This window comes from Apis laboriosa, unplaced genomic scaffold, assembly GCF_014066325.1.
Source record: "Apis laboriosa isolate Shangri-la unplaced genomic scaffold, ASM1406632v1 scaffold89_cov152, whole genome shotgun sequence".
Classification (NCBI taxonomy): Eukaryota; Metazoa; Arthropoda; class Insecta; order Hymenoptera; family Apidae; genus Apis; species Apis laboriosa.
In genome coordinates, this window is record NW_025224719.1 from 90,385 (window position 1) to 109,809 (window position 19,425).

Consider the following 19,425-nt stretch of genomic DNA (forward strand, 5'->3'; position numbering starts at 1 on the left):
AAAAAAAAAAAAGGAAAAAGGAAAAATATGTGAAAAAATTCGTGTCGTTCCTCGAAATCCAACGTAATTACGCGTTGCAAAATTCTCATCGTTAACGACATCGAATTCATGACATTTCCTCGTGTCCTCGGAATTACGTGACGCGTTAATGAGGAATATCCTTTCTCTCGCTCTTTTTTTTTCTTTTCCTTTTTCTTATTTTTTTCTTTTTTTTTCTTTTTTTCCATTAAACGCACTATCGTCGAACAAGCTTTCGTTTTTCCCATTTCTTCTCCTCTGCTCTTCTTCTCGCGAGCAACCACTCGCACACGATCTTCCCTGTGATTACGGTATAACACAGTTTTTTGAGATGACACCGCGTTTGATCTTTGGACAGAAACCAGACGAATATCATTATTTTTAATTGCCGCGCGCAGCAGGTTTGCAGAATCATAGATCGAAATCATAGATCGATGTCGGTTGAATTTTGAAACGATGATGCTCAAAATTTGTATTAAATTGTCTTGAAATTTTTCCTTTTTTTTCTTACTCTAATGATATTTCATAATTTCATTTTTCTAACGAGTACAATTCGTGAAATTTTATTTTCTAGTGTCAGAGTTTTTCTTTTTTGATTATTCTATTTTTCTAAATGTTTTCTAAATGATTTATTTGGAAAATGTTCGAGACAATTTTTAACGTCAATCCATAATTGTAAAAGAGTTATTTATAATCTAATTAACTTGTAATTTGCCAATTTCGTAATATTACTAAATTGATAAATTTTGCAAAAGAAGGGATTTAACAAGGAAATTTATGGAAAATTTTTTGGAAAATCAGGAAAAATTGAATGTCCTAATATCGATGAAAAATAAACTGTATACCTTTCAAATCATAAATAAAAATTAACTATTAACAAATATACATGTATTCTTTCCTTTCAACGAGTGATAATTACCGTAAAAAAACGCAACAAAATATTCATTAATTCATGGTACCTCATATTTACACCAATTAAAAATCGCCATTTACGCCGTGTTATTTCAAACGTAACAGGGGGGAGGGGGAGGGCAATGTAAAAACAGAACCATAAAAATAAAAGAGAAAAACACTCGAAAGGAAAGAATAACATATCGAAAAAATAATCATTGGCGGAGTACCGTCGAAACAACGAAAACAATTTAACGTTGAAGTATCATCGTTTCTACTGTAAAATCGAAATACAACGCAACTGTCCCGTTATAACAATATTAAATTATAATTTCGTGCCAATTTGTAACATTGCAATAATAATATCGCGAATATTATTATTATACCAAGTTGTAACGCCGTAATAATATTTGTTCACGGCAAATGGAACGATTTACTCACCGGAATAAGTCTTGTTAATTGAAATCATCGAGCCGTCGTCTCTTTTCCAGCTTATGCTCGGTTTAGGGCTTCCCGTCGCTTTGCACGTTAGTGTCACGTTCGCGCCTTCTCGCACAATGACGTCTGACGAGGTCTGGTAGTCCTCTATATTAGGAGGCACTGCGAACAAAAACATGTTTTCATGTAATATTTGTTCCCGACAATAATAACATTACTACGTTGTATCAATATCAAGGAGAGAAACATATACACAATAATATATACATAAATGAATCACACGTTAAAATCGAACGCTGAATCCACGAATTTTCGTTGTACACACATTTGATGGATAATATTTATAATATTTAAACGAAATATATTATTCTTGAACATTTACGTTTTCTTATTTCCGAGCAATAATTTTATGCTGGTTAATTTGATCGGATTAATATATTTCCTTTTCCAGAAATATTTATAATTGAAAATTATTAAAAAATTATTACAGAGAAATAATATAGAATTTTTAAAAGTTTTGATGGAGATTACTAACGATAATTAATAAAAAAATAATTGCCGAGGGCTAATTATAAGTTTCTCGCGGTTTAATTAAATGGAAATAAAAATAAAAATATATTAGATATTAAATAATATAAAAATATAATCTTTAAAAAAAATATATATACGATTTATAATTTTTAAAATAATAATATTAAGTTATATAACAATATTTTATATTACTTGTACGAGATATGAAAATTCTGAATCGAAATTTTTATTATCTATTCAAAATCTCCCCGATCTTCGCTCAACACCTCTCCACGATCGATTGTAATCTCCTTTAAAAAATCAAATTCCCCCTTTCATCCAGCAGAAAGCGTATTCGAGCAACGTCGGTCGAATGCCTGTTCACGAGGCACTTCAATCACGATCAACGGTTTGCGCGATCTCGCAAAAAGAGCCTCCCTCTCCGAAAGGTGGAGGCGTTGGTCAGATCCGACAGCGGTCACAATAATAAAATTTGCATGACACAGGCTCTGGTTCGAGTGGACCCAGGTCGAGAGAACGTTTCAAAGAACGGACCAGAAACCTCAAGAACCTCGAGCAAGAAGTCGTGAATGCCATTCTTTCATATGCAAATCGAATTCAAAGTTTGAGAGAAAAAAAAAAAAAGAAAGAAAGAAAGAAAGAAAAAGAAAAAGAAGAAGAAGAAAAGAAAAGAAAAGAAAGGAAAAAAAGAAGATCGATTCGACGAGATTGCAAAGGAGTTTGAAGACGATGGTTAGAATCCAGTTACAACCACGGAAACGTTCGAAAGGGTGGCGTGAAGGGTGGTAGAAAGAGACAGAGGGGCGACAGATAAGACGAGGAGAGAGGAAATCTCCGTTAAAAAGTCGTAATCACCGACGATAAGAGGCCTTTCCAACCGAGGAAGAAATGTTTTCGAGAACAGGGGGGGTTTGTCGCCTCGAGGGTTGACGATGGCTCGAGAACGTACGATTGAGAAAGTTTTGACGGTGATTTTTCGTTCAACGTTACCAGATTAAATGTTTTCGTAGGGGTCGGTTTGTTTTTTTTTTTTCGCCCTTTTTTAATTCGTAATTGTTTGTTCGCGGCTTTAAAGATCATTTTACGAATATTTCATTTTTTTCTTTTCTTTTCACGAACGATGCGAGAGAATTTTACGAATGGATTGATTTGCTTTCGAATAGATATATCCGGTATTTTTATTCACTTCTTCTTCTAATTTTCTGAAGATTGTTTCCGAATATTCATAATATATTAATTTTATAATTTAGTGTTACGAGAATGTGTAACTTAATCTAACAAGGGAGCAACAGGTTTGTGAAGGAATGCAAAGGTTCCTTTGAAGATCGAGAAGTTAAGTTATAAGATTATGAAGCATTTTCCCTGTCTATAGAAAATAATTCCCTATTTTTTATGGATTATTTCAATTATTAAATACTTGCAAACTAATACTCCTAATATTATACATACATTTTACATTCAATGTTTCGCAATATGAATAACTTTTAATCGATAAATTAAGGAATATCATTGGGACAATTTTCATTAGAAGACTATTAAATTAATCCTTTTATGGATTTTCGCGTTATGAGAGGAATTTAGGGGCTCAGACGATAGTTTTACAAGGATAATGAGAACTGTCTGTTTCATCCTCGATTATGTTCCCCTTCTTCGATAATTACTAAATCACCTGAGCGGCGGGATTACACTTGAAATCCTGTGTTCACGTAATAACCGATCAAAAATCCTTGTTTCCATTCGGGCGAATACTCATTACGAAAGATGCAAACGGTTTATCGAAGGTAAACGTGATAACACGGAACCGATACCGCCGCAACGAGATTGTCGACTGTAATTCAAAGCGGCGATAAGGCGAATGACCATAATGAAATTTCAAGCAAATCCAATTTCGATGCCAATCGCTGATTATTGTCATCAAAATGACAAAGTGGAGTGGCAAACTACTTGTGGTAAATGAACGAGATGGGGATCTTTTGTTTATCTGATAAATATTAATCGCAAACTTGGGAAGGATAAATATTGTTATAACTTTCTATAAGAATTCCATCCTATTTTTATTCTTATCTATTCCTCTCTATTCGTATGCAATCACATTTTTGGAAAATAAATTTTCTTTAGAAATTGCTTCATTTCACTGTATACTTTGAAAGAAGCATTTCATTTCTTTTTTGTTTGATAAAATAAATAAATATTTAGAATGATTTATCAATTTTGAAAAATGTAAATTACTGTAAATTATATTAATATTTTCGTTATATAATAATGCTAAAATCAAATCCTTTTTTTTTTCGTTTAGGATATTATGTGATATAACGGCCAATCATTTCACGATTAGCATGATTAATGATTAGATGTATTCAATCTGGCGTCAGTCATCGGTGATTTGCAATAATCAGAATTTGTGTCATTTGATATTATGTATTATTAATGGACATTATAATGTATTGTATTTCCAAAAGTATAATGTTAATTTCTCAAATAATCGTATACATTATTCTAATAAAATAATATTTTTGTTAATGAAGCAGTATATTTACTTAAAATTTACCTAAAATGTTTAATTTTATCATATCATGATTAATCGAATTTTTATCATAACAACCGATATATATATATTGTTATTCTTTAAGGTTAAATAATAATTGCATCAGGATTAACTTATTCTCCGTAAGTATCCTAATACTAACGAGGGTGCAGGCAACCCCTCGTGCCAAAATATAGTCAACTCATCGGCGAGCCTCATACTTCGTCGAAGATATTCCCTATGGACCTGGTTCCTGTTCCTAACGACCATTACTTCCCTTTTATAACCCTTTTCCTGTCATATCTCTTAAAATTAAGTAAAAATGTACACTTTCTCACTATACTCCGTTATAACGAACAATAAAGAGAATTAATAGCAAGCATAATTATTAACTTGTAAAATTTGCATTTTTCCTTACTTTTAAAAAGTAAGAATAAAATAAGATTAGAAAATAAGATATCAAGGTCTTTAAAAATTTTTCATCCCTCTGAACTTGCTTCTCCCTTAAAAGATGCGAACACACTTGAAAATAAAACTCTCAAGGCACTTCGTTAAGAGTAACAAATTCGAAAACAACTCTCGATAGTTTGACTACCAATTCAAATCATTCGGCTTTGTTAATAAAATAAAAAATAACGTCGAAATGGAATAAATCGTTTCCTCGACGCAATGGAACTTGGAACAATTAATTTTTAAAAATGAGATACGAAGAGAAAACGAGGCTATACTATCTATCCTTTGGATGGACCAACGTTAAAGAAAACAGATATGGAACAAAAGGAAGCACTTTCGCGTTATTAAAATCGTATGAAGGTAGACTCATTTTCCTTCCAAGGAAGGCTCGTTAGGTCCTTCGAATAGCTACCAAGAAATGCACGCTGTGCTCGAAAAAGATACACTATTAAAAATTACTACAGCCCTAAACTGACAAGAAGAGTACAATGTTGATGCAAAAAAAAAAAAAAAAAAAAGAAAGAAAAAGAATAAAAAAAGGAACGCTTGATCGAATCGCTTTTGTGCTTGAGAACAAGGAAGAGGACACTTTGTTCCTCGAATCTTTTGATCCTTCAGCCTTTTTTCTTTCTTCTTCGTTCTAGCTCTCATTTGCCTTTAATCAGAGGGCAATAGGGATTGGTGGATTCATGAAAAGCTAATGAAATTTTTTTGAAAGCTGAAAACATTGAAAGAATTCGATGTGAACGAGATAGCATTGTGGGATAATGAAATATTATTGTAAATATGTGGAAAAATGAAAGATTATTTTTAAATAATGATCCAAATATTTAATCCAAAAAAAATCGAGATTAAAAATATCAATGGATATTTATCTATTTATCAAAATGAAAAGAAATATATTGAATGTATTATATTGAAAAATCTATGGAAGATTATTTTTTGAAATTTCACTGCTTTACATGCAAATCAAAGGATCTTTTTAAAAATATCAATCAAAGTTTACTTGTCAACTGCAAAAATAGATACACTATGGAGAAATGAAATATTAAATTCAAGTAATATCTGGAATTTGATATTCCATTATCTTATATGCAAATCAAGGGACATATAAAAATACATATAAATCGAAGTTCGTTGACTTGGTATAAAAATGAACCTGAAAAACATTTAATTCAATTATATCATTACGATGCTTTTTCACAGGTATTGACAGATCGCCAGTGGAAAAAAGTGGAAAATGAAAAATTCATAATGTTCACATCGGAAACGAAAAGAGAAAGTCAATATGTCGAACATTTGAAAATTGTTATTACTAATGAAAAATCGATAAATAGGTTAAAAATTAAAGATGAATCGAGGACAAGAGCTAAAATATCTTGATCGAATGTCAATTATTTATCTATTTACAGAAAAATTAATAATATCATATTCTTTAACACTATGAAACATTTTCTTGCAGAATAATTTACAAATAGTACCATTAGAGTATTTTTCATATATAGAAATTTCATGTATTTACTAGCTCTTCGTTAGCAACTTTCATTATTACGTTTGTTTAAAAGAAATTAACTAAAATTCGCTAATCAATCAAAATATCCATAGATTCAAATTAAATGTAATTGTTATTATCTCACTCAATAATTTTGAAACGCAATCTAATATTCCTACAATAATTAATAAATCAACCAAAACGACCGCAGGTTTAACCAAATCCTTCCCCTCCACCTCTCATATTATTTTTAATAAATATAATTAATATTATATCTCACTCGACAATTTACAATGTAACCAATATTCCTATAATAATTAACCAATCAACCTAAACATCTGCATAATTACCAATTAAATCAAACTGTACTCCTTGCAACTGATAGAAAGATAATTTTTCTCATTGAATAATTTTATCAACGCATAAAAAAATATCCACCTCTCCAAATGGAGTACACTCTTTATCTAACAAATTTAATAAACGTAATTATCATTATCTCGCTCAATTTATTTGCATTCAACCCAAATCAATATTTCCTGCAAAAAAATAATAAATATGGAAACTCCACTCGTTCACACTCTCTCTTGTACACCGATCTTCCGTTCATCTTCCAAAGCTGCTTCGACGGACTGCATTTTACAATCATGGAAAAAAAAAAAGTTCCTCCTCCCTTCGAGAGTGTCCTCCTCCCATTAATACGTCGAGCGCTAGGCTCGAAATGGGGGAGAAAAAGCGGCTTAATTTGAAAGTCTAAATGCGATCCAACCTTCTAAGCGTTCCCCGGGTAAACCGGCTAAAGCCTTGACGATCCTCTCCAACTGTATCCCTATGCTACGTGTGCAAATTTCTATATATATATATGTACATATATATACGTTCGTTATTTCACGTATTATATGTATATACGAACGCGGAAATAAATAACGAAGAGACGATTCAATTATATCGCTGTCATATTACGGGGGTGAAAAAATATATTGTATATCGTATCGAGAGGAGGGGTGCGGGCTGACATCTGTCGTCTGCATCGCCATTCGTGACGTTGATCGAAACCGACGTTCGCGGTTCGTATGATTGGCGGACGTGTGCCGGGCCAACGCCGGGTATACTCCACTTGATCCCTTCTCTAATCTCATAATTATTATTATTTTCTTTGAACAGTTTATCGGATGGATAATTATTTGGACTTTACCCGTTTGACGGGGAAGAAATCGCGACTTCTTTTTTTTCTTTTTTTAATAGAATTGTGATATTCTGATGAAACTCTGCTCTTCAAAAATAATATTTAATTTTGATTCACAATACGTGATATTTTTATTTCCATCGAAATTTCTTTTATTCTTATTATTATTATTATTATTATTTGTGATTAGAAACTCAATAAATGCAATAAAAAAAAATACCAGAAGCGTGTTCAAAATCAGCATATTGTTACGGGTATAACGAATCTCATATTTCAACAGCTCGTATATCGAGCAAACCGGGCAAATTAAACAAACACGCAAAACAAAGCGCCATAATGGTCGTTTACAATTTACGAACCGATACGCCCGTATAAACGTTGAATATTACATTCCACTCGTAATTTTCCTAACGGGGGTGTGATTTTATCATGTAATTCGAATAATATACGTAATAATACATTCATAAATTACGCGGTCAAACAAACCGATAATCGGGCGCGATTTTAAGCTTTGATCTTTCTTTCATGACGCCAAACGTGAGGTAATCCACTCGATCGGGTGATGATCGAATTCACGAAAAGGATTCGTGGAAAGAGAAAGGAAAAGATTGGAAGAGAGGGGAAAAGGGGGAGGGGAAAAAAAGGGGAAAGGAAAATAGAAAAGTTTTGATACGATAACGCGCGAATATTGAATTGTTCCAGTGGAAATTAATCGCGAATATCCATATAAAACGAGCATGATGAAACGCGCATTATACGTGTAACAATTTTGTTCCAATAACAAAAGTAATCGAAGCAAAATATTCGTACGAATCAATGAAAAATTGATTTAGATGGAAGTTATAAAAATATCGAATTTCGTTCCCTTTGGTAATATCAATTAAAATTTCTCCGGATCATAAGGATTATCAGATTATATTGCGCATGGAAAGTTGATAAACAATTTAATTTTTATGATACAACCTATTTTATTTTCATATTGTTATAAAATTAACATTTATCATTATAATTTTATTTTTGTACCGAAATTTAAATATCTTATTTGTATAATTTCTAATATGATTTAAGTTATGGATAAAATATGAAATACTTTTTACCTCATTGATATTTCTTTTCGTGTAAAAATAGTTTTGTTTATTATTATATGTAAAATTTTTTTGAAATAAACCATAAAGAGAAATTCTGAAAATTTTACACGAAATTGTATTACTGTAATTGTAAAAGATTAATTGCGAAATAAGTTCACTGAACTTTCTGACACGTTTATCGTAATTATAATCGCGATTTTATAAAGATACGAGAAATAGCAAGTAACAAATCTCATATTAATATTTCTAACAGGAAATACCTAACAAAAGATAGATGAAGCAGATTTACGATAAATGACTAATCATATAATGAATTTTCACGAGTCATATCGGTGAACTTTTTAAGAAACAGATGGAACGAAGAGATTTATATTTTCAGAAGCTTAATTTACAATCGAGCGAATTGCAATTATTCTCGATACTTTATGTTTATAATGCATCACGTTCGCTTCGTTCTCATTTCGAAAATCTATAAACTTCATCGAGTATAAACGAGTCACAGAGTTCTATTGGCTCGGCGTAAAATATTTCTACGAAATACTTTTTTTGAATCGTCGTTCTTCAGAGAATTCTCCCTTTGATCCCAATTTTTTAATAATTAATACCAGAATCACTAGAATTATAACAGTTACTTCGAAACTACAAGAATACAACGATTTAAAATCAAATGATTTAAAAATCATTTTATTTAAAAAACTATTTAAATAAATAAATATTTATCATAATATTCGGCAAACTAAAAGATCTAAAGTGCTTAAAATACGGAAAAAGAGAAAAGGGAAGAAATAAAATACACGTTTAAAAGCATTATAAATTTTTTCAAAGATTCGCAACGAAAACAGCACCAACGAAATCTTATTAACCGATCTTCGACAATTCCAATGTGCATTACGTGCGCAATAATCGAGCCTCGAACACCCGCCGTTCAATCATTCACGAGCACGTGAAATCATCATCGCTCCCTCGTTCCTCCATCAATGTACAGTCCCAAATGCGCATCTCGACCGGCCGTAAACCTATACACTACTATCGCCCCCCTTGTACGCAGTAAATCGATGCTCCATTGACCGAACAGGTCGTAATGATTCTTCGAGAGGAAGGGGGGGTGAGTCGCGGGGAAAAAATTGTCCCCGCGGGATGTACGATGCAACGCGGAGACAGAGGAATGGCGGTGGACGATGTGAAATATACGATAATCGTTAAACCCGGAAGCGAGCACATTTCTGCGTGTTGCCGCATCGAAAGTATTCGTGGAGAATGTTGGCAGATAAGAATCTTCTCCCTCCCCCCCCGTGTTCGACTTTTCGCCCCGGGAAGAATATTCTTTTTTGCGGCGGATCATGAAACCGTGATAACGAACTTTCACACGGGGAGAAAATATTTTCCGTGATGGCTTTCGAAATTCGCGCATTTTGCCGAAAATCTGATTTCGAAAAGTTTAATTTTGCACGAGGAGAAGAAATACGGATGATGAAGAAGAACTTTTCAAATGGGAAAAAAAGTACGATTGGATAAAATAAAACGTGATTAGATATTTTTATCGTAAAAGTATCATTAAAAGTACGTTGTTCTGGATATAATATTAGAAAATTTACTCATAAATATAACGAAACAACTGTGATTTCGAAGATGTGAACGAAGAAGAAACGTTTCAATTTTTTCGTATCTATATTAATATTTACGTTTGAAAAAAAAAAACATATTTATACGCTTAAAAAAAAAAATTAAACATAAATTTCTCCAATCTATAAAAAAAATTCACCCCTTTAAAAATTTCACGAGATAGAATCCACCAATAACCGATCAGGGAAATTTATCCAGGCGTAAGGGGGTTCAAGCGCCGCACGTATCATCCCCGAAACGCGAGGCCATCGAATTAATTAAAAGAACTAATTAGACGAAACACATCGAGTAATATTAGCGAGGGCAGATCGAATAATTTACACGTGCATATCGTATTCCGCCGCGATACGAGGCGAGAACGATATAATCGGCCAGGCGTACCCCTTTCATCCCCTACCCATCCAAGAATTCGTATCTGATTATTGCATTTTACAATCGGGCAAAAGAACCATTCTCGACTCATTAACGCGTCCAACGAAGCGTGAATGGGGAGGGGGAGGGGATCGTTTGTCGTCACGCTCTCGACGCGTGATGGAAAATGAAAGATGAGATGTGAAAAAAAAAAAAAAAAAAAAAAAAAGAAGAAGAAGAAAAAAAAGAGGCAGGGACGAAGAGGAAAGATATTAAAAATATCGCTCGGCTTATTAGCGGTTTATACGTTTCCCGATAATAAGCGGGATCGATTCCACGAACGCCGCAAGGGAGGCGTTTCGGTATCACCGTCAGGAATAATTTGCATCCTCCCGTGTCGCACCGTCTCGTGGTGACGGTTATTGCGATTCCCTGGCGACACTTCGATCCCACTTTCGACCGTACGACTAATGCATTTTCAAACGAAATGCGAATAGACACACGTTAGCTCGTGGGCGGGTTAGCTAGTGGTACTAGAGAGAGCAGGCCACGAAAGCAGGACCGGAATTCGAAAGTTTCGGTGTCTTCTATAGGCAAAGTTGGAACGAGTTGCCGCGTTGAATATTATATTATAGTAAAACAAGACCGTCTACAACGGGTGTTGTTGCATATGGAACGATAAGAAGGGGAGGAGGGTAGCGCGGGAAATTTCATATCGAGTTTTCTTTAACTGTTTGTAGTTTGATTATATCGAGAGGTTTGGGACGAGGATGGTTCCCGGCTCCGTTACGGGAATAATAATTTTATGACGGTTGTGGCGCGAAATTTCTTATCGGATTGGCTATTGCGCGGATACACGGATCGAGATTTGAAGGTTTTTTGATTTGGGAAGTGCGTTTTCATTGCGATGGGAAATATTGTTACGCGATTGTTGGCGGTGATTTTGAAGTTTCTTATTTGTTATTTTTTTATATGGTGTGCTCTCTTTTTATTCACGATAGAGTTCACAGTGAACCTAATAATATATAATTTTTATTTTCATATTATAATATGTACAAATAATACTTTTGTGCATAAAGTAACGATAGAAAAAGAAAAATATGATGAGTAAGATACGATAGTTTTCATGGATCCTTAACAATTTTAAAAATTGTTACGAATTCCTTATCCTATATTCGATACAATACAATGCAATGGAATCATATTTTATTATCTAAATTTAACCTATGCATCATAACACCTAAGTATTCCACAAAATTGGTCCAATCAATAGAGATGATCAATCAAAACAATACGTGATGATTTATGACAGAGGAACTGCAACATTTCTCTATTTCTCTCGTTGCATACTCTAACCAAATAAATATATATATGTCTAAATCACGCATTATTCATTTTAATCTAATTCGTACAAATCTAAAATCAATTATTAAGCTTCCATAAATAATCTCAAGAGGGACTTGAACAAATAGTAAAGATTAATTACACAATTTCATAATTTGAATATTCATATACGATTTTATTATATTATTTCCCGAGATAACGTATATTATTCAACAAAATCTTTCGAATATAAAACTTCCAAAAATTTAGTGAAACGAATAAACAATTATCTTTTCATTCTTTTATCACACCGTTAAAAAGTGAAACAATGAAAGAAATAATATAATTTTTTTCAAGTTAAAATATTTATCAGAAGTGATGCGAATGAGTGTGCGACAAAATGATTCGTCCCTTTTCCAAAATATTATTTTTTTACCTATTTTGAGTTGCTCGTGATCTCATTGTCAAAGGGTTAGAAAACCCCATGGATCGTCGCACGAGAAAGAGAGAGAAAGCAATCTAGCCGATTTATCATGGTATCTCGTTATCGGTCAGCGTGGAATAATCGCAGCCATAAATAATCAGCGCGTACGCGATCCGCAGGGCAATTATTCGAGCAGCCCGGAATTTATTCGAGGAGTTATCCCGATAAGATGTGCACAGGTTTCTGCCTGAAATAGCAAGGGGCCAGCCACATTTCGGACGGTTCGTTTGCTGGCCGAAACACCGAATGAAGAGGGTCGTTCCTACATATTCATATAATAAACTCGCCACCTACCCTTAATCCCAGACCTCCTCACCCTTCGTGACATTTTCAAATTGGACGATGATGCGTACTTAATATTCGTCTACGAATGGATATCGTCGAAAATTCTCTTCTTTCGAAGGACGCGCGTGAATTAATACGACGCGCGAAGAAGAAATTTCGAAAAAAAAAAAAAAAAACCAAGTATAGAATTATGGAAGAATATGAACGAAGCAAGGCGACTTGTTTTCTTGAATATTCTTGACAAGAATAATTTATGAAACAACGAATTGTGAAGTATCTGAATAATTCACCATTTCTTTCTTGGATCAATGAATTCGTAGCCCTACTTGAATTCGATATTTTTACTATATAATTAAACTTCGAATACGAAGGATCTTTATTAAAATTTATTCAACAAGATAGCAATGAATTTTTAAACGTGCACAATTCTTTTATCCCCTAAAATTCGAGCAATTTAATCATTATCAAAAATTCATCATCGAATCCTTTACAATTCCTCGAATAAACGATGACCATTTACATACTCAGAAACAATGTCAAAAGTCAATCGAAATGGACGATGTCGAATCGAGAGACGCTCTCGCTCCCAGTCAATCTCGAAAAGCAACAGCAAAGTCCCACTCAATCCTATGAATTACCGCAGGTGTTCGACGATCTGCTACATTAATGCTAATGCGGGGTGTTACCGAATTGTTCAACAAGCGCAGATTGAACAGCGCGGCCCGTTATACGGCAGCCGCGTACGGACTGTTGATGCATTATTCAAGCGCAAACGCCGCCACGTGTACCGTGGTGGCTCGGCGTTGTTGCGCGTTAACTTGGCCTAAACTCCGCCGGCGTCGGGGAGGGCAAAAGAGAAGCAAACCGACCTGGATGCTAACACCCAAGGATAAGGGTCCACCCTTGCTCGAGAGAAACGTGCATGGACGCGGAAACGTCGCCCTCGCGCTTCGAATTATTACGCGCTCTCTCCCGGAGGGGAAGATTACCTGTGCAATTTGGATTTGGTTTGACGATGCTGTGTTTCACGCACGATGGATTGGAAAAGTATACGCGAATAATAAGCCTGGACGATATTTTTTTATACGTTGAATTATTGGTAAATAAGTTGTTATAAAAATATATGTAAGAATTGTGTAAATAATGTTAATCAAGTGAGTCTATTAATTTTGCTTGTAATATAATTGGATAATTATTCCTAATTTTTGGATATGATTAAATAAGCTATGCAGATAATTGTTTTCAATCAGTCTGATCATATAATGGAATAAACTATTTATACTAGCATTTGGATGACTATATGCAGACTGAACTACTTAGTTTTAACTAGTCACTCCTTGTACGTAATATGCCTGACTATGTATAGAACAAACTACTTATTTCATATCGGTAATTCTTAATATGAGTACGTAATTATCGTGTATAAAATTATGGTTTATATTTTAAATTTTTTCTACACGAATTGTGTTTTATTGACAAAGTCTGGAACAATTTTCTGTGAAATCATTAAAAGTTAACAATACCTGAGTTTAATCACCAATAAATAAAGATATTCTTTATCTTTCCCAGAGACCGATATTTCGTTTTATTTCGAGAGCTAAATAATCACTATAACGGAGCAAGGATGAGATCTTGTTTCGTTCCCGATCAATGCCCAGTTTTACCCTTCGTTTACTCTCCACAGCAGCCAGTGAAATCTCCGTTGTCTATAATTGGCCACTCGAGAAAGAAAGTAAGAAAGGAAGAGAGTATCAATCGATTCTCCAGATACTGATCATTCTAAGAATTTAGTAAATATGTAGGTATTTAAGTAGCAGATTTAAACCTCGTACAGATTCTCTTTGTTACATTTTATTTCTTGGATTTGATTCTCTTGTGGAAAAGATGTATTATCTTCTTTGAATGTTTCGAAATATTTGAGAAGTTTAAAGTTCTATAATTAGAAAAAATAAATTGTACTATTTTTTAAATCCCTATAACATTGATATAAATCTTCTAATTAAATATAAAAAAATATATAAATCAAAAGTCTTAGAAAATTTCTATTATTCTTAATAAAATTTCAATTATTTGTTTTGGATTTTCTATCTATTTCTAATACATTATTTTTTATTATTTCTTTGCTTTTAAAAACAGCAAGATGATTAAACTTAAACTTTCCTTTTGCACATTTAAGTTTGGAAAAAAAATGATATTGATGGAAAATGAAAAAATGAAAAATTGAGAAATGAAAAAGCGTTAGAAACAAGATGTTAGGACGAATTTTCCTCTGTTTTTTCACGAACAAGCTTAATGATCCGCGAGAGTTATTGTGTCCAAGGGTGGTTTTCCTCGCCGTCAGGGGAAAATCTCCAATTAGGGAATTTCCCTGCGAATGGAATAGGAAGAAAAAAATCGTGATAACGAACAAGGCAGACACTCGATGCGAAATATGGGCTTTGAAATGTTCGAACTTGTTCTTTGAGACGTTCATACTTGGCTTGTTGCGGAGTTCCCTTTTAGGGAGAACTAATAGGGAAGAAAATCGATACACGAGTTATTACGAAAGAAGGTTTCTGAAAGTTGGCGAACGTGGATTTATCGAGGTAAGATGAAATGAAGGAAATATTATTTTTATAGAATGTACGAGAGTATATTTGTTATCTTTCCTATCCTTACGTACAGCTTAATGAAATTACTTATACAAAATATTCGATAAAAATTTTATTGTTTAGTCCAGAATATATGTTCATTCGACAATGATAGACTCGAATAAAAATTTATTCAAGTTTTATAATGATGTATGTTTGGAAAAAAGAAATTCGATTTATTAATTCTATCCAAACCTATCCAATTTAAATCGATACGAGCTTGGATAAACATTTATTTCGAAAGAATTGGCGAAACAAAGAACGAAACGAGACAAATCGACACGTCTAAAATACATTTGGAAGATAAATGTGTCCTCCTCGTCCTGCTCTGCGAAATTCCGAAAAATGAGAACCAGAATTTATTCAGCAGAGTGGAGGATTGCAAGTAAAAGAAAAAAAAAAAAAAAAAAGAAAAGACCAAACAGAACCTACATCCTCGTCAGGAACGGAAACACGATCGATTGGTGAAACAGGACGTACGTTGTTTACGGATACCAATAGTTCCAATGAATCGCACGAGCAATTCGATGACGAACCTACAAACAACTGATATCTTAGATCGAAATTCTCGTTTGCTAGCAAGAAGTGAGATATTTTTTTTTTTTTTTTTCTCAGAACAGCGGATGAAAAATTTCAATTTGGTATGGAAGAGAGAAAGAAATGGATGTCACAAGTTGACGAAACATTTTATCAAATAAAATAAAATTTTGAAAATAATGTTTATGAATTTTCTTATTTAATAATCTTCATCGAAAAATTCTATGACCGCGTATTTAAACGGTTAAAAATTAACGCTTAGAAATCTCTAAATATTACGATCAACTTTTTTTTTTTTCTTATTCTTCGCCATTTCTAAAACTTCATTGAACCAACTACGATTAACTAACATCACTCCACGATTACATTCTACGACGAGGTGAAAAGATATTTCTCATTATCCTTCGGTTAAAGCATGGAACCGAAACCCTCACGAAACGAAATGAAATGAAATTCCTCGCGGTCTCGCCTCCAAGTTACAACGAGTAGCAAAAGAAGAAGAAGAAGGAAAAAAAGAAGATGGAACCGCTTTGACAGACATTCGGAAATTAAGTCGCCAGTTTCGCGACTTAACGGAGCGCGATCCGGTCACAAAGGGTGGGCGGCGCGTATCAACCCCCCCGCGTGTCGAAATGACTGTTATGCGGCCCGTTGAATGAAGCCAGGGGTTGCAACCACAAATTACTAATTACACAGTTGGCCCCTTAGGGAATGCGGTGTCGAGCTCGTGCAATGTATGACGTACGGCCGCGAGACGACACGCGTACTCTGATACAATATGTAACGTATACGAGCGGGGATACGGGGTCGACGAGACCACCCCTTTGTGTCACGTTATACGGCTGGCCTTTGAGTATTCTTGAATCCGACTCGTGAAACTCGATGGCCGGGTAAAAGCAACGTGTCTTTTGAGCGGATAAGCATCGTAACGTTTTAAAAGTATTTAAAAGAAGAAGAAGAAGAAGAAGAAGAGAGAAAAAAGTAGTAGAAAAATAAGCGAACAAGGCCACTTATGTTTCACCCCGTGATCGAGAGAAGCGAGTTAACGAACGCGTTAAAAACTTCTTATTTTTCATCCCCCTTTTTGGATAAATATTTATCATAACGCTAGTGTCTTCTTCGTAACTCAAAGGATCACCGCTTTTGAATTTCGTCAGCGCTTCGAGAGATCGCGCCACCACCCCACCGACCACCTTTCCAATAAAAAAGGAACTCGAGGAGAGGGAGCGAGAGGGTAGACGGACAGATATGAGATTGCATACAGGCTCGCGAGCATCGTAACACGCTCCTTTTACTCGTTACTGGAAGGAACGCCAATTGAACCGACAACAACCCCCGACCAATCGTTTCTCGTCCCTCGTGCTCGGGGAGAGAAGAGCTCGATAACCGGCAAAAACACGGCGGGTTCGCGTATCCCGGGGCGGTCGAGAGGCGACATCTTTTGCGAGGGAGAGGGGAGTGGAAGAGGGAAGGAGGAGGGGGTGGGTCGTCGAAAAATGTACTGCAAGGGTCGAAAGCTCAGCGTCACGTTCCGCAGTGTGCGCTTCTCGGCTCCACTCGAGCTTCTTTACTGGTTAAGCTCGCCGACTCGCCTCTAAATCGAATAAAAGTCAGATAGTCCCAGGCTTCCGCCTTATTTACGAGAGGATAGAGCGAGAGAGACAGGGAGGGGAAAGGGGAAAAGGGAAGGGAAAAAGAGCGAAATGGGACGGATTCGATCGTCGGGTAAGAGAGACTGGGGGATATCGAGGGTGAGGAGATAGAGAGAAGAGTGTGTACACGATATTGGATAAAACGGGGCGATCATCGAGTTATCGTTATCCTCGATTCATGGATCATCGTGGAATTCGATGGCGTGTCCGGCGCGTGTTAGGCGTGCCACGTTCCAAAGAGGAATCTTTCACGGGGTGTCGCTTGCACGGAAAATTGATTGGCCGATACGGTTGCAGCGTGTCGTGTGCTGGAATAACGCGTTTAAACTCGTATGCAAAGAGGAATCGTTTTCGGGGTTGTCTCTTTAGACGGATTATTTATGTATAAGATTTTTATATCCAGCTAATTATTAATGGATCGATCGTTCTTTTACAATTTACTGTTAATTCGTTTATAATCGTATGTAATATCTATCGAGCGAAGATACGAAAATTTATTATAAATTTTACTCTTAATCTGAAATTTTGTATTCCTGATTATAACAATTTTGAATCTGAATACCTTTTTAATTGAAACTTGAAATTATTTTTGTATTGGCCAATAGAAAATAAAATTAGAAGAAAATGTAATCGGATATAAAATTGAATAAAAATAAGAAAAGTAAGTAATTCAATTTATATACGATCAGACATATACAAAATTTAGAAACTTGAAACAAGTGATATATTCTATATATCAGACTAAAACTAATTAAATTGTTTTTATATTACATTTAACATCCCCCGATTCCAATCCCAACTCACGACATTAAACAACCTCCCCTTGGAGCCCACGTCTCCTTTCCGACAAACAAAAATCCTTCAACAAAGAAACACGGACCTCCTAATACCGGGCTACCAAAAACCCGGGGCTGGCTATTCCCCTGTGCGTGCTTCCTGTCGAAATTTATTCCGGCGAATTGAATGTTCCGGAGGGCCGCAACCGCTCCTCGAAACCGGTATTTGGCGCGGTGGCGCGCGAGAAACGTGCTCCAGCGGCGGGTAAACAGCGCGGCAACAATCGAAACGCGGCACGATTACGGTTCCCGGATAATTTACACGGGGTTTCGAGGGGTGAGCGCAGGCGCGCGCGCGTTCGAGCTCTACCCCACCGCCCTTCGAGATCGTCAAACTCTTGAAAACCGTTTTATTAGCTCGGGCGGGTGGGTAAACGCCTCGGGTGGCGACTCTAAGCGACTCGGACCCGCGTCGAATATTTACACGCGTTACACGCGTTTCTCCTTGCATGGCGGAAAGAGAGAAAGAGAGAGAGAAAGAGAGAGAGAAAGAGAAAGAGAGAGAGCAAGGAGAGGGATAACAGAGGGGATAACCGAGAGGGGGTGAGTTGTGGCATTGAGTCTGCATTGTGTCTGTTCCGTCGGCATTATCACGAAGTGCCGCCTCGAAGTCTTCCGTGTATTTGTGCTACGCTCGGGCCAAGAGTCCCGTGGAAACAATTAATCTAACCCTCTGATTACTCCTCCGACTACTGAAACATCCCCGCCACCCTTGCAAACGACTGAGCTTCCGCCGCCTCGCCGACGACTTCAGACGTCAAAACTCGAGATATTAATATGTTCTCCCGGATGGCAGAACGAAGACCGACTCTTACCCGACACGCTCATCCCCCGGATACCCTCCCGCTGATTAAATTATTGTTGCCCTGTCCATTCAACGAGATGGATTTCTTCCCTGAATATCGTGTCCACTCGGGGTCAATCTCCAGCGATCATGAAAATGTGAGAAGAATTTTTTAATATTTTAAAAATTTATAATATTGGATGGAGATTTCTCGAAACAGAGTGTTTTTTCGATGATATTATTGTAATTGACAATGAACCGAATTGAAATTGTTAAAAGATTGTATTCTTTTTCAAATTGAA

At 35.4% G+C, this 19,425-nt stretch overlaps 1 protein-coding gene across 1 annotated transcript in view; it reads right to left on the reverse strand.

Annotated features, from left to right (window-relative positions):
- Positions 1–19,425, reverse strand: part of LOC122719608 (lachesin-like) — a 244,606-nt gene that overhangs the window by 69,899 nt on the left and 155,282 nt on the right. Inside the window, exon 4 of the mRNA XM_043945558.1 lies at positions 1,351–1,509. Coding sequence (XP_043801493.1) covers positions 1,351–1,509 — 159 coding nt within the window. The remainder of the gene's footprint in view (positions 1–1,350; positions 1,510–19,425) is intronic.